This window comes from Lytechinus variegatus, chromosome 1, assembly GCF_018143015.1.
Source record: "Lytechinus variegatus isolate NC3 chromosome 1, Lvar_3.0, whole genome shotgun sequence".
Taxonomy (NCBI): Eukaryota; Metazoa; Echinodermata; class Echinoidea; order Temnopleuroida; family Toxopneustidae; genus Lytechinus; species Lytechinus variegatus.
Genome location: NC_054740.1, coordinates 66,791,772 through 66,808,870, shown reverse-complemented (window position 1 = coordinate 66,808,870; position 17,099 = coordinate 66,791,772). Strand labels below are relative to the sequence as shown.

The 17,099-nt window shown below is 35.8% G+C and overlaps 1 protein-coding gene across 1 annotated transcript; it reads left to right on the top strand.

Annotated features, from left to right (window-relative positions):
* Positions 1 to 2,563: 2,563 nt before the first annotated feature.
* On the top strand, positions 2,564 to 14,880 carry LOC121420353 (cytochrome P450 2U1-like). The gene is made up of 8 exons (XM_041614952.1): positions 2,564 to 3,250; positions 4,041 to 4,214; positions 5,256 to 5,415; positions 6,045 to 6,178; positions 6,747 to 6,982; positions 7,521 to 7,637; positions 9,669 to 9,996; positions 13,869 to 14,880. The coding sequence occupies exons 1-8, from the start codon at positions 3,058 to 3,060 to the stop codon at positions 14,090 to 14,092; spliced, it is 1,566 nt and encodes a 521-aa protein (XP_041470886.1). The 5' UTR covers positions 2,564 to 3,057; the 3' UTR covers positions 14,093 to 14,880.
* Positions 14,881 to 17,099: the final 2,219 nt, after the last annotated feature.

Below are 17,099 nucleotides of genomic sequence, written 5' to 3'. Positions count from 1 at the left end.
GTGTATGATACTAGCATGGATCCCAAGCAGCCTATCGATTTTGAAGGTCAAAAGGTCAAATGTTAAAGTCACAGTGACATGTTTTCATCTAAGCATTCTGCAGTCCTTGTAAATGCGATAACTTCAGATCAACTTAACCTTGGCTCATATGATTTGGTGTGAATGATACTAGCATGGATCCCAGGAAGCCTATAGATTTTGAGGTCAAAAGGTCACAGTGACATGCTTTCATTTTACCCTTCTGAAGTCCTTGTAAACTTGATAACTTTAGTTATAACTTGATAATTTAAGCTAGGCTCAAATAATTTTCCAGTTTCTCCTATAATGGTTCTTTTCCGTATCAAATAGAATGCCAGTAGCTCCTTTAAAGGCTTGACTCTACAACTGAAGAAGCATTATACACCATCAATTGTGCAATGAAATGTATGTATATTTGAAGATACAATCTTTGGGAAAGTGTCAGTGTACAACATTGCACTTTTGCAGCTGTAAAGTATTCTGTACTATTCAGGTGCAATTCTGGGGGCAAACAAGTATAAAAGGCTTCCTAATGATCAAATCATAATTGTGTTTTATTTACCATGGCTAACCACTTCAGTTATGAGACTGCAGGCCCTATATAACATGTAATTATGACGCTTCTTCGATCTAAATACTAAGTTCCAAGAAAGATGGCATCATGTTCTCCTTTGCTAAGTTCTTGGAAGGACTCGCTGTGGATTGAACCTATGACCTGTTCAAGAGGCAGATGTTCTACCACTGAGCCACCATGCTGGGGGTGCACATAAAACCTAAGTTATATGCATAATTCATAAGATTTTTGTTTAAAATTTTATTTTTGCATAATCGTGCATTAATTTCAAAATGATTTTATGTCATCAATCCAACAACACATTCTTGTATTTTGTATGATGGGCTACATGCATACTATGTTTAGATGAATGGAGGAAATAAGTGACCAAAATTGTAGACACCCCCCCCCCCCCACCATATATTGGGTACTGAAATTTCCCATTCTGTTTAGCACTAAAAGCAGTGTTATATAATGGACTATAAACTAATTATCTAGTAAGGCGAAGAAATTTCATTAAATTCTATTTTTCCTCAAACTTCCTTAAAATTCTTAATTCATTTTTTGCATTCTAATGTAATCATTGATGCACGTATAACATATGAGGCACTTTTATATTTTTTTCCAAATTGTTTTCTAACAACGATAAGAATATGTAACCTTTAATCTGTTTTTCATTGACCATAATGTTGTTTACATTGTTATATAATGTTTGCTAGTTTTAGTACATGTATTTCATTATTCATTTTGTAACACAAACAATCTTTATCAAGAAACACTGTTGTGTTTTTCCAGTTAAAGATATATTAATATTGCATCTTGCCTTTATTATTAGATTAGAACCAGAGATATTTCTCTTAAGTTTGGGTCAGTGTTTTTTTTTTATAAAACCTATACTTATCTTAATTTCCAATTGTGGAAGTAAATAGCAGTGTTGGAAAGTTATCGTCGATATTTATATGTTTAAAAAGAATATTGATACTCATTTATTTGGCATTTGTTGATATTGTCACAGAGAAGAATATAATGTACAAAGTACAATAATGTACAAAAGGTGAATGCATGTAAAAATGTAAAGAAATTGATCATGAATATAGTTGAATTAAATGTAATTGGAGACTTTATATCTAAAGATTTATCCATGTATCAATGCCTAATTAAGAAAATGTAGACTTTGCAGGGTAAAGTGAAAGTCAAATAAATAAGATAAGCATATAGAGAGAAAGAAAGACTAAGAAATGAAAGAAAGAAAGAAAAAAAGAAAGAAAGAAAGGAAGGAAGGAAGAAAGAAAGAAAGAAACTAGTCAGAGAGATGGAGATAGTCTGAGAAAAGGGTGTATGAGAGAGAAAGAAAGATGTGTGAAGGTGTTTGTGTGTGGGGGTTTGAGAGAAAGAGAAGGGTGAAAGAGAGGGGAGATAGTGTGGGGAAAGGGGGGGTGTGAGGGAACATGAGAAAGAGAGGGAAAGGTAGGAAGAGAGATTTCCAAGGAATGCAGTTAATTACAAAGCACTATTTTAAAAGCTCCAAAGCAAAATGACAATAGATATGGGGAGTGATTAATAAAAGGGGGCATATTGATTTAACATTAGAGAAAAAAAACGTTCATACACAGAGGATTGGGTGGGGGTAAGGTGATATGGAAGAGATAGAAAAGGGGACAGATATATGGATGATGTAGATTTGATGAATAGAAGTTATAGAGGTAACATTAGAATAAAAGCATTAGAAAAAGAATAATTTCTGTTTTTCTCCTACTTTTTCTTCTTTTACATGTTTCATGATTTTGGAGGTTTAATCATATAAATCATTAAAATTCTTGATGACTTGTTAAAAAAAGTTGATAAAAAAGACAACAGGTCTAGCAAAAAAATTGAGGTAACAAACATCTAGCGGTATTAATTATAAAGGGATCCAGTTTTCTCAGATTATTTTATTTAAAAGTAACTGATATATAAATATGTTAAAGAGTAGGAATCGCATTCAGATAGCAAATTTACCATATTTTGTTCATGTTAGTTTGTGAGTACTATTACCATTTCTTTTTGTGGATATACGGAAAGAGGTTACGCACGACGCGGTTCAAATCCTTCGCCACAAAGGGAACAATATCCATAATCGCAATCGGAAAGGGGTATTCTTCCGAAACCACTGGCGCTTGTTGTCCAAATCCTGACACTATTCACATTGGCTTATCAAGCGTGCACTAACCGTATTTAGGTAAATCCATATTATAAATAGCTGTATGACAGACAGAATTATTATGGAACCAACTCGTCGCGTCAAAATTATCGGACAAACAGCAAAGATCAAAAGCGACGATATTTATCTCGGTGCAACACAAATCGACTTGAAAGTTCAAGTACTCTTCCATCTTTGAATATAATAATTTGATAAATCAACACTCTCAGTGGACGCCGACGACCGATAGTCTGGAGAAAAGAGATAAATAACCATTATTCACGAGACGTAATAAGCGAAGGATATTATGTCACTTGGTTGTGTAATCGGAACGTTTGCTGGCCTTGGGTTGCAGTCGATATTAGTTGGGTTGTTTGGCGCCCTTTTGGTTATCTGGTGTTTTGGATCGCGAAAACAGACGACATCCAACCTTCCACCGGGACCCACGGGATTACCGCTGTTAGGATACCTGCCTTTTCTCAAACTGCCGCCGTTCAAAGGTCGGAATATAAGAACTTTGAAATCAATGTTTGTTTTGAAAGATTATATTGTACAGTATATCTCCTTCGATCCTCTACAACTGATGTAAAATTTTAATTCTCTCGATAATTTTCCCGTCCTGCGTCAGTTGTATGAATGCCTTTTGTATATCCTACCCCCTGATTAATCTTGCGTATACCTACAGTAGTCATCAGCATTGTGAAATTGATATTATTGGATAAATGATGATTATAAACATATAAAACTGAGAATAAATATCTGCGGATTATAATGGCAGTCGCATAATGATTTATGTTTAGTTTTATTTCACACAACTTTTATTTTGCCGCGAATGTTATCACCTAGAATAATTATTCTTTCTTCATTATCGATCATACACGTCCTCATAAAGCAAGATAGTCTTTTCATGTAAAAGCGGTCTTCGATCGTTATTACTATTTTGTCTTGTTTTTTAAGTTGTGTTGTGGAGAACGAACTTTTCCCTCACGTACAACCGATTCTATGCTTTTGGGTGAATCTCCCATTTCCACAGATACTTTTTTTTTCTCTATAAATCATAAATTATAATTCATCTACAAAATGTACCATATTTTGTATATATCTTTATATGTTTATTATCATTGATGCTGTTGAATATAATTATAATGACAATGATTCGTATCGTAAATATTTGTTACAAATGTATGAAAATGATTTGTAACAATATTTATGTCATTTCTGTTGGAAATAAAATCTGAATCTGAATAGAAACTATAAACATTGATTCTCTTTGCAATACATTACATAAAGGTTTCACACATTTGACAAAGCAATATGGCGGACTGATCAGCCTCCGACTCGGCACCAAACTCTGCGTGGTCCTCAACGATGTCGACTCTGTCAGGCAATCCCTGATCAAGGAAGCCGATGTCTTCACCGACCGCAACGTTCCCATCGAATACTCGCTTGCTCTTCCATTAGAAGGTGACGAAATCATAAAAATTATTTTTCAAAAATGACGCATTTCAAAAATTCCATATTCTTCAGAGAAAGAAACTTTTATTTAATTTTTCGCACAAGACCACACCTTTACTCATGTTTGATGATCTCTACGTTTTTCACAGCGAAAATTATTATTATCGTTTTATTTGGCCATAAAAAAATACAAAACTTGTACAATGTAATTACAAAAATACAATTTGATATTGGATAATTGATTATGGATAAAGTAGAAATGAAAGAAAAGAAGAAAGGAATAAGAAAACGGTTTTCCATGGGCCAGGGCTTGCAAAAGTAGTATTCCAGAGGCATGCGAGCCCTCATAGAAAAACCGTTGAGAGAATATTGCACTTTCCAATATATAAATTTACACATTATTAAAATTCATATACAACACATTCAACAAACATTATTTTAAAAAGTATGCGACGCCAGGCAAGATATAAGAAATAATGAGGGGTATTGGGAAGAATTTGAAAGCCCATGCCGGACTGATTATAGAATGTGTGTACAATGCTTAACTTAACATAACATAGCACGAACATAACTTAAATTTGTGTGAGGTACTAGAACCCGAAAAGGTGCGAATATAACGCTCTTATATTCAGCAAAAAAAAAAAAAAAAACAGACACACCCGACATTGATGAATGGGTGACATAGTTGATAAAATCACCTTTTTTCTTTCAAAGCATTCCTCAAGTTCAAATGTTCAGTTGCCAACTGAACATTTGAACAATTGGTATATACCGAACGTATGAGCATTTTCAGGCGGCGTACATTTTCTATACAGAGGCATGCATTAGCAGATGAAGGAAGATTTAAGAAGATACCAACAAACCTATAACATGTATAAAGGTGTGGTCCTCCAAGATGTGGAGGACAGAGCAGAAAGTATCTTGTCTGATGATGGATTTTAAGTGTCATTCCAAACGGTATATAATACATTATTAGCACTTGAGCAAGGGTCATATAAATATGATAAAGTATTATCAATGATTTTCCGTTCTTACGCAATGTCTTTTCAGGAAGTCTCGCGTTTGCCAGTGGAGACAAATGGAGAGAACTTCGGACGTTCGTCGCCAAGTCGTTCAGATTGTTTGAAGTTGAAAAGGAGAAGTTGGAGTCTGTGATCGTGAGAGAGTCGGAGCGACTTTGCAAGGCTTTTCATGATGAAGCAATTGAAAGGTTGTAAACTAGATCTAGAATAATTCCATATACATTCATGATGAATAACGTGCTTAACAATTGAAGATATCATTATCACAAGGGAAACTAATGAAATCTATTATTGAAATCTGGAATCTCTCATAATAAAATTTCACAAAATGATATCGAGGACAATGACTTTGTTGAAAAAGTGATAAACGTAATATAAGAAATCGATTCACGAGAAAAAGGAGCAATTCTTTTACAATAGTTCTTAATGCGCTCATCTCACTCCAACTTTAATAGCATCACCACCCCCCCCCCTCTCCCTCTCTTTCTCTTTCATTATCAACCTGTCCCTCTGATCTCCATCTATCTATTTCGGGCCCACCATAATGGTGACTGCACTAACCTTGGCACCAATGGGCCTGCGGTCTATTCTAAACTTGGTGCTCCTTAATTACTATTGCATAAGTAGGCCTATACGTTATCTAGTATTTTTTTTAAATTCACCCTTATTTTCTTTATAAATACGTTTCTTTATAAGTTTTATAAGTTTTATATAATGTATAATTATCAGACTGATTAATGTTAGTATCCGATTGTTAGACAATAGAAGACAAACAGAACATTAGCGCTTATCATTATCTCATTATCACACCTTCAAGCTCCTCAGGTGGGGATGCCTTTGACCCACATCACATCATCAAGAACGCTGTCTCCAACATCATCTGCAGTCTCTGTTTTGGTCAAACTTACGAGTACTCGGATCCAGAGTTCAAGCATATCCTCACTGTTGTAGGTTCGTACTGAATGTTAATTCTAACAGAATATTTTTAATTCCGAAAGGCGATTTATCAACTTATGAACATTCACAGAGAGAAAGAGGGGGGTCAGATATACTAACGTCTATGAATAATAGATGATATATAGTTACTTTTTACAATTCGATATACAGGTCATCGTAATAATTTCTATACTAAAAGAACTCTGTTCTGATAGCAATACGTCAGTTTCATCCATTTGAAACATAAGAAACATAAAAAATAGAAAAGAATATATATATAATATAAATATGAGTATATTTATGAAAATAATTTGATTAATTCTTCCGACAGAGGAAAAGAGAGAAGAGAAAGAGATAAAACAATCCCCATCGGTCATATTTCAAACTTGTGACTTACCCAGTTTTTAAAGTTGAAAACTTCAAGTTATACATAATGAAAATTAGAATAAAGGATGTTAATTCCTTAATAAGGGATTAAATGTATTATTTTTGCCCCGAATCATTACATGATTTTAGGGTGGAGTGAGAGTTAGTATACTGCAAACTCGTGAGAACCTTTATACCTTTCTTTATTCAATTCTAGGAAATTCTTTCCGGAGCTTATCACCGTCTGGGCTCCTCTTGGTCAGTAGATATTTCTACTATACCCCGCTCTACCGCGAAGTCCGCCACGACCTCGCGGTCCTCCAGGACTTCATCCGTGGGATCGTCCAGCGCCACCAGGAAACCTTTGACCCGGACAACACCCGTGATATCATCGATATGTACCTGGCAGAGGTCAGACAGCTGAAGGAGGATGGAAAGGAAACATATCTTAAGGTAGAAGTTCAAGTTAGAACGGGCGGGTGTTTCATAAAGCAGTTCGTAGATTACGAATGACTTTAAGCGCGACGGATGACTGTTTATTACGTTTAATGATATATTCCTATTCCAATCCCTTGTAAAGTCCTACGTATATTTACGAACAGTTTTACGAGTCACCCACCAGAAATGTACATATAATTATTTTATTTAGTAGTCTGGCACTTAAATTAGTCTCAATCTTTTACCTAGTCTCAAGGGTCTAGGCGTACAGCAAGGTTTTATTATCGACCCTCTCGTTTTTCGGATGTATGATTACTATCTTCATCTTATCTGATTTATTATTTGTTTATGATAGATATATACCTATCAACCATTGTTTAATTGTCATCATTGATATCTGGTGAGGATGAACACTGACTATCTGTTCTGTTTGGTTTCTTAGAAGGTATTAAATTTGTACCTACGATTACAGAAAAAATGTATATATATCATGTTAGGAAACGAATACCGATTTTCAACTTTATAATTCGATCTATTTTGATGTCTCACATAGGAAGAAAATATCTGGAGGGGTGTGTTCGATATCTTCCTCGCTGCTTCTGAATCGATGACGTCAGCATTGCGTTGGATCTTACTCTACCTTATTGCATACCCGGAGCTACAGAGAAAGGTATTACTAAACAATTAACACAATTCGTGGGTTTCGTCTTTTTGGAATATTAATAATAAGTGATAAAATGCAACATTTATATAGTTTTTAGTGCAATGCTTCTAAGCGCTGCTACTGTGACCCCGGTTTCACAAAGGCTACCCTGATCAGGTGCTCGGGCATCCAAGGATTCCTTTGTAGTGGGTACCCATATATATACCAGGGTGAAGAGTGGCAAATGTAGATAAACGCCTTGCCAAAGGACGCGATTGTCATTGTGGGATTCAAACCTGGGTGCCATTTCATAAAGCTATTCGTAAATTAAGAGCAACTTTAAGAACGAATGGTGATCCTATCTTACGCGCTAAACCATCGCCAATGGATAAATCATTTAAAATAAGAAAGGATCACCAGTCGCTCTTAAAGTCGCTCGTAACTTAGGAACAGTTTTATAAAATATCCACCCGGACCTTGTGGTTTGGAGACTTATCCATTGAACCACAACACGTCTATTGCAATCGATTCATACGAATTCCATGTTGGCATTATGTGTACCATCTATTCATACCGACTACATAAACATATGTGTTTCTATATAAACAGTAAGGGTTGACGAGAATAGAAACCGGTTTGGTTCAAGGGTTGGTTGACGAGAATGGACATCGGTCTAGGGAAAGGGGTAGGTTGACGAGAATTGACACCGGCTCGATGCAAGGGTTGGTTGACGAGAATTGACACCGGTTGAGTGCAAGTGTTGAATGACAAGAATTAACACCGGTTTGGTGCATGAGTTGGTTGTGAGAATTGACACTGGTTTGGTGCAAGGATTGGTTGACGAGAATTGACACCGGTCTACTGCAAGGGTAGGCTGACGAAATTTACACCGGTTTAGGGCAAGGGTTGGTTGACGAAAATTGACACCGGTTTAGGGCAAGTGTTGGTTGACGAGAATTGACACTGGTTTGTTGCAAGAGTTGGTTGACGAGAATTGACACTGGTTCGGTGCAAGGGTTGGTTGACGAGAATTGACACTGGTTTGGTGCAAGGGTTGGTTGACGGTAATTGACACTGGTTCGGTGCAAGGGTTGGTTGACGAGAATTGACACCGGTTCGGTGCAAGGGTTGGTTGACGAGAATTGACACTGGTTCGGTGCAAGGGTTGGTTGACGAGAATTGACACCGGTTTGTTGCAAGGGTTGGATGACGAGAATTAACACCAGTTTAGTGCATGGGTTGGTTGACGAGAATTGACAACGTTTTGGTGCAAGGGTTGGTTGACGAGAATTGACACCGGTTTGTTACAAGAATCGGTTGACGAGAATTGACACTGGTTTGGTGCAAGGGTTGGTTGACGAGAATTGACATTGGTTTAGAGCAAGGGTTGGTTGACGAGAATTGACACTGGTTTGGTTCAAGGGTTTGTCAATGAAACACACACCGTTTTGGTACAAGGGTTGGTTGACGAGAAACGGCACTAATCGCTGCTTGAAAAAGGCTCCATAAAACATTCTGAAGCTGGATGTAAACCTGGTGGGGATGTATATAATGGGTTAAATAGTTCGATGTACAGTGACGCTGGAATATTTTGGTCAAATGAGTTTTGTGATGGCAAGTTTTTTTTTTTTTTTACTTTTGACAACGGTTCGACCCGAAAGCGTTGTCTGCTTAGAACATTAATTTCCGGTGTCTCTATGGATCTAGTGATGCATGTCTTGGAGTTTTTGGAACAGGTTATAATAACTGGGTAGAGACGTTGCGTGCTACCTCTGTGTTCTAGTTTTGACTCTGGGAAATGCAGCTCAAAATTTTGGAGGTTCGTCCTAGCTATATATACCCCTTGATGCATGGCCAACGTGAGGTCTCACGATTTTCCACATTTTATGACCATATTTGGCGATAATTGCGTTTTAATAACAATTTCCAAAACTTTCATTGCCCTCTGATATACAAAGCAACGACATTTTTATTTTTGCTCTCGTTGCGCTGCCAAACAAGGCAACATCTGACAGCTGTACTCGAAGTCTTTGATATGATGTGATTCTTTTTATTTAGATACGAGCTGACATTTTGCGAGTCATCGGGCCGTCTCGTAACCCAACCATCAAAGACCGCGACGAACTCCCGCTCGTCGAAGCTACGTGCATGGAAGTCCTTCGACTTCGACCACCGGCTCCTATGGGCGGTCCTCGACAGGTCAAGAGGGATGTTAAGGTCAAAGGTTATGTCATCCCGGAAGGGACGCTGGTCCTGACTAACCTCTGGCACATTCATCAGAACGCTGAAAATTGGCAGGATCCTGAGCGGTTTAACCCGAGTCGTTTTTTGAATGAAGATGGAAAGGAGTTGGTGAAGAATCCGGCTTTCTTGCCATACGGAGCAGGTAATCAGGCCACTTTAGAGAGTTCTCAGATGACGGCACACAGTGGACGGCATAAGAAACCTGAGCATCAGATCATAAACCGTGATTAGTCACGGTTTGATCCACAAATATCTGTGTGCCTTCTAACATGTCTGCCTCTGGGAAAGTTATATTCCTGAACTATTATTTCGCTCCCCACTTCACAACTATATGAAAGGCACCCTGTTATAAATACTGATTTAAATGCAATGATAAACAATGATGAACTAAATAAATTAACAAATGCTATGTCACGGAATTTAGAAGGAGAGCTCTCCATCGACGAGGTTTATTACGCCCTAACAAATATGAAAAACAATAAATCTCCTGGTCTAGATGGATTCACTGTTGAATTTTTTAAACATTTTTGGAAGGAAATCCATATATTTTTAGTTAGATATTTAAACTCTTCATTTTTATCTGGTATGCCTTACATACAGAAGTTGGGAGTTATTACTTTAATCCCAAAAGGAAATAAAGATAGACACTATTTAAAAAATTGGAGACCCATATCATTATTAAATGTCGTATACAAAATAGGATCTACTTGTATAGCTAATAGATTGAAGAATGTACTCCCTCTTCTTATTCATGAAAATCAGAAAGGGTTTATGTCCGGACGCTTTATCGGAGAAAACATCCGCTTGTTATATGATATATTATTATATACTGAATTAAACGATATTCCCGGTTTATTGTTACTTATAGATTTTGAGAAGGCATTCGATTCAATTTCTCATGACTTTATTCGCAATGTACTACACTTCTTTAAATTCGGTCCGACCATTGTTAAATGGTTTGATGTGTTTTATGAAAATGCTCAATCTTGTGTTTTAATCAATGGACACCTGTCTCCCAGATTTTCAATAGAGCGAGGCTGTCGCCAAGGAGATCCATTGTCTCCATATATTTTTCTATTATGTGCTGAAATACTTGGCGTTTTGTTTCGACAATCAATGTCAATAGATGGTTTGAGGATGCCCTCTGGTAAATGTCATAAAATATTACAGTATGCAGATGACACTCTTCTGACATTAAACGGTTCAGAAAGAGAATTGAGTAGTGCTTTTGACATCTTGGAAAAATATAAAACAATTTCAGGTTTGACTGTTAATATAACAAAGACACATGCAATATGGATTGGAGGATACAAGAACAAGAAAGACTGTATTCTTGCCAACAGGAATTTGAATTGGGTATTTGATGAATACTTCAGATATTTAGGTATAGATTTTTGTACAGATCTTCAGAAAATGACAGTGCATAATTACAATGAAAAGTTTAAAGAAATCAAAAGTCAAATGACTTCATGGTTGAGACGTTACCTGACGGTCCTTGGAAGAGTTACGGTTGTCAAGTCATTGTTTGTGTCTAAATTGAACTACTTAATTCTTTCTCTCCCGAATCCAAGTGAGTTATTTCTAAAAGATGTAAATTCCCAATTTCATAGATTCATATGGGGAGAGAAACCAGATAAAGTAAGTAGAAATCAAATGTCTCAGAGTTATTCTGAAGGTGGAGTAAAAATGATAGACATAAATCTGCATTGCCAGTCATTGAAAATTTCTTGGATGAAAAAAATGATAAACGGTTCCATTGACGGTAATATTATTTGTCTTCTCCACTCTTTTTTGCATAAAACTAAAAACTTGGATCTTTATATGGGAAATAGCTATTTTTTTAGACTGGCACACGAAATTAAAAATACTTTTTGGAAAGAAATGTTCTTAGCGTATAGCACACTGTTATCTATGCACTGTAATGATATACCTTGCCAACCCTTATGGAACAATGATTTTATCAAAATAGGTAATAGCTCAATTCACAGTAGATCTCTAAATAATAGGGGTGTTCGTTTTGTTAATGATATTTTAGATGTACATGGCAATTTCCTCTCTTTGAATGACCTTCAGGAAAAATACAATGTTCAAATAAATTTTCTTTTTTACCGTGGATTATGTGATGCTATAAGAGACGGTTTTAGCAATGGCACACACTTTAGCAAGTTCCAAGAACCTATTATCCCTGATACAATAGCACTTGTTATGAAATATGATAAAGGTTGTTCACACATCTATACGATTCTTAAAAAGAAAAGAAAAGTGGAGTGTAAAAGTTTTCTTAAGTGGAAGTGTATATTCGATATGAATGACAAGCAATGGCAGTCGTATTGCTCTATTGGATTCAGTTGTACTACCGATGTGAATTTACGTTGGTTTCAGTTCAAAATAATGCAACGCATTTTATATACAAATGAAATATTGTTTAAAATTAATTTAGCTCAACAAAAAGAATGTACTTTTTGTAATGTACACCGTGAAACAGTCACTCATCTACTTTGTGAATGTACATGTATTAAACATATATGGGACAAGTTTGAACAATGGATATTTCTTAAAACTGGAAATAGAATATTTTTCTCTAATAAAGAAAAATTATTTGGCTTAAGAGGTTCAAGTAATCATGCATTAAATTGTTTATTGATAGTGATACGGCAAATGATTTACACTTCCAGAGTAAAACATCAATTACCTGTTTTTGATAATATCAAATTTGCACTTCAGAACTATTTCAAGAATGAAAAATATATCGCAGAGTCAAATTGTAAAATGGTAAAGTTTACAAAGAAATGGTTTCAATTACGTGCCATGTTTACATGAGGTGATCTGTTCAGTTCCGTTTCCATGTACAATTATACATATGAATATTATTGTTCATTTACTCCTCGCTTGTTTCTTAAATTGTTTACTATTATGTGAACCTGACAGTTCAATTTATATATTTGTTGCAATTACTGTTGTACTGTATTTCGTTGTTATTAATTTGATTTGTCATTGAGAAGATATCTTGTTATGTTTGAATAATAATAAAATCCCTGTGGAGGGGAAACAAATTGAAAAAAAAAAATTATTTCTCTCCCCACACGCAGCCCCAGCTGTATTATAAAGTTTTGTAGCTCTTGCTAAAATCTAGTCTTGGAATGTTCCTCGGAGAGAGGAGAAATTATGTAGCGAGAATTCGATAACTCAAGTATTAAATCATGTATGTTTGGACGTGGATCATGTATGTTGCGCGAAATGTAGGGAAATATTTTTATTCAATATTATCATTAATACTATTATGCCTATTATTCTATGTGAAATGTATAAAACGGGGGATTGAGTGAATGGGAAAGCGCAAGAGTTGGTCAAAGAAAAATGAAACGGTGATGAGAAAAGCTTGCACTCCATTCACATAAGCACATCGCTCTTTAGTTTATTGTAATTAAGTGTGTCATATGCTTTAATTCCCTAAAACTATAGCAGCAGTGAAGACATATATGCATCAGTATACAAATATCCGTATTTTTTTCTTTCAACTCAAATCTCGTATTTTTTTTATCGTCAAAGAAAATCTAAATGATCCCTATTGTTAATGGAAGGGAAGTATTATGATACCCCCATGAAGCCAATCGGTAATGACAGATTACATTTAAGACAATTTCAAATACGTCATAAGCTAAGAGGTCTTTCATGAACATAATTTTTCTTTTGGCAATTTGTCAGATCTGACAACTTTTCTTGATTTCGATTGGCCGATGAACACATGCAGTTCTTGTAGTAATGATGGATAGAACATACTTTGGCGGATGTTTTTATCGGATAGAGCATCCGACGGGTCGCTTTAATTTGTAATGCTTCCTCCAATGAGTTGTGAAATTGAGAGGATTATGCAGCTTTTGCAACAGTTTTATTGATAATATTGGATAACTGACAAGAGAAAACACCTTATTGAGCTAAAATATGACTCATGTAGCTATTGTTTTGAAATAACCATTCGTGGTTTTCTTCCATTTTTTATTTTCAATTTATCAGGTAGGCGTCTATGCATTGGAGACCGAATCGCTAGGATGCAGATGTTTTTATTCCTAACCACCTTAATCCGAAGGTTCGAATTTTCCTTGCCGGATGGCGATGTTCCCGATTTCAACGTCGATGGTGGCAACTTCACTCTTTCCGCAGTGCCCTTCAAAATCATTGCCAGAGAAGTGGAGAGCAATATGGCCCCTACCGCCGTGCACACACAAATAGAAGATTGACCTCTTTTCCTTTTTATTTTTTTTTTCGTTACAAAAAATTAAGAAAAAGGGAGATGTTAATATAAAACCATTCTTCCTTTCTCGTATTGTGTTTATGTACTTGTGTTACATGTGTATCCCACCAACAAGATTTTACCTTTAGGGAATTACGTCTTCTTTCAACAAATCTGTTCTATATTATACTATATTATGACAAATTATTTTGTATAATTCATGCTGAAAATTATTTTTTTTTTAAAATTAGAAAAAAATAAATGATTTATTTTAATGAATTAATTTAGTGTCGCAAATATATCTTAGTTCTGTAACCAAGAGCTATTCTTGATCAAATTTTATTGTGAAAAGTATGCCTTATTATGTTATGATTATTTTGATGATGAATTTAGACATCATGTAAGGGGCACTAGGTCACTCCCCTGCATCCCCCCCATCCTTCTACCGAAAGTTGTACTAGTTATTAGTTATCCTGTGGTGACAAGTGCTCCCTCCCCTTTGAACTTCAGGTGAAGTGTAATAATTCAGGTGGATCAATGATCAATGATTTTTTGACAATAAATTGTTGTTTTTTCCGATGAAGAAGCCCCTTTCTCACGAAACTAAATATGTTCCCTATTTTCTGTGCCCCCTCCCCCCATGCCCCGTTATGAAATGATACGAAGCTGCAAAACGGATTTAGCTGCAGACGCCTCACTGATCACAATTCTAATACTTCGTACTTTTCATGTTTTTAGAATGATAAAGTGGTGTAATGATGGCAATTAAAAATACTTGTAGTGAATAGGTGTTTGAACACGTTGGTACCACTACTAGCAATACCTTCAGCATCATCTATTCAATACATGATTCAATTAAATAATAATCTAGAGAAAATATGCTTTGCTCGAGGGCGTAAGGGTCGTGCTGACTCGTGTAGGCTATCGAACACTGGACCTTCACATGCGCCTTAGTCGACCACTGGGTCATAATAGTAACTTTTTTGTTGTTGGTTCGGAATTTCGTAGTGTAATAATAATTCTTAACAATGAAAATAAATGTAGATATATCTTTAGAATATTTGAATGGTGATTGCGGTTAACATTTTTCAGTACTTAGAGCGTGAGTAGAGTGAGAGAGATCTAGAGAAAGGGGTGAAAGTGAGAGAAAGATTTGGGGTTGATTGGACTATATAATTCCATCATGTGTGTCAATCCGTGTTCATTGTTGGAGGTTAACTGATACATTTTCCCCTATTCTGTCGTACGTGTCTTTTTTTTAGTTTTTTTTCTTATTATTTATTTATTTTTGTGAGGGGGGTCAATGGCGTGGTGAGTATTAATATCAGGGGACGTAAAGGGCACAATTTATATTATGCTGCAGGCGAAGCGATCAAGTATGAAACAAATCCATTGGGGGATAAATTTTGACATGATTTTTGTTAATGTATCATATATCATAGTTTTTCTATCATTTTTTGTTTTCTTTTTCCTTTTTTTGGGGGGTGTACATGGCCCCAATCCACACATCTATATGCCATCAAATCTTTATATTAAGTCTTTAGTTTTAGTATGTGTTAGCTTTGTTCATCAACAAGACTAAGTACATACGTGTATATACATATACGCAAAAGCAAAGAGCGGGCTGAAATTTTAAAAAATTATCTGAAAATAAGCCATTTTCAGGGTTCTTGCTGGTTTTCATGGTTATTTCCCTTATTTCAATCTTTGTTCTCCACTTATTTTACAACATACACTGAAGCAGGCCTGAATTAAAGAATACTAACAACAAGCTTAAAAGTGTAACCTTTATTCATCAGAAAATATTCATATCAAGAAAAAAAAGTGACATTCAATAGGGTCGTAAAATTAACGGTTCGTAATTCTGTAACACGCAAATTGCCTAGTATACCTCGATGTTTGTTAATCTGAAAACGTAAAAGGGTTCGTTAATCCTAACGTTTTGGCCTTATTCCGAAGGTTCGATAATCCACAAACGAATGAAGGTTTGACGTTCTGAAGGTTCGTTAATCCGAAAACGAAATAAGGATCGTAATTCCGAAGGTTTGTTAATTCGAAAACGAAGTAAGGTTCGTTGTAATTCCGAAGGTTTGTTAGTCTCAAAACGAAATAAGGTTAGTTAATCATTTAGTTTTGGACTAACAAACCTTCAGAATTACGAACCTCATTTCTTTTTCGGATTAACGAACCTTCGGAATTAAGAATCTCAATTTTGTTTTCGGATTAACGACCCTTCGGAATTACGAACCTTCGGAAATACGAATCTTTGGAATAACGAACCTTCGGAATATCCGAAGCTTTAGAATTACGAATGTATGAGAAATAAACAAGGCACAGGCCGGGGCACATCCCATGCGCTTGGTCGTGGGGAGTTGCGATTAAAAAAATGTATATAATTAGTGACCTTTTATCACCAATCTGTTTATGAAAGACATGGTTTCATTGAACTTGAAGAAAAAGAATGATGGTCATCATCCGTATACACGGCCGTCAATTATCATGATCATCTTGTAATCCTTTGGTTTTGATAATGATAATGATAATCATGAATCACATTATGTTGTCCGGAAGTTATTGGGGATGAAAACACACGCCATCCCTTCCACCTGAAATATTGGGGAGATATATATATATCCCACCCCACCCCCACCAAGACCTAATTTTATTTTGTTATGTTCCTTTTTTAGTAGGCCTATATATTTGCTCTAGGCTTACATGTATCTCAGCTCTGACTGGAAAACATGTGTCAATTTGCAATAAATAAACCGGGAGTGCTACACTACGGGCGGCAAGGGTGAATACCACCATGACTTTGAAAGAAGTGAAGAGGAAAAGGAATGGGAATACAAAAAGAAAGAAAAAGGGAAAGGAGGTAAACCCCACAACTGGGTTAGATTTGGTGGCAGAGCCAGAGCAAGAGTCTACTTTTCAAAAAAATTTAGTAACTCAGAGACACCATTAAACCCGCGCCGCGGATGGAGTTTTGATTTATGATTTGAAATCAAAGAATTTTC

What these genes read in the sequence shown, in the direction of transcription:
- LOC121420353 (XM_041614952.1), top strand. Translation starts at nt 3,058, where the DNA reads ATGTCACTTGGTTGTGTAATCGGAACGTTTGCTGGCCTTGGGTTGCAG. An exon ending in CAAACTGCCGCCGTTCAAAG is followed by an intron (nt 3,251 to 4,040) that starts GTCGGAATATAA and finishes CATTACATAAAG; the next exon opens with GTTTCACACATTTGACAAAG. An exon ending in TTTCTTGCCATACGGAGCAG is followed by an intron (nt 9,997 to 13,868) that starts GTAATCAGGCCA and finishes TCAATTTATCAG; the next exon opens with GTAGGCGTCTATGCATTGGA.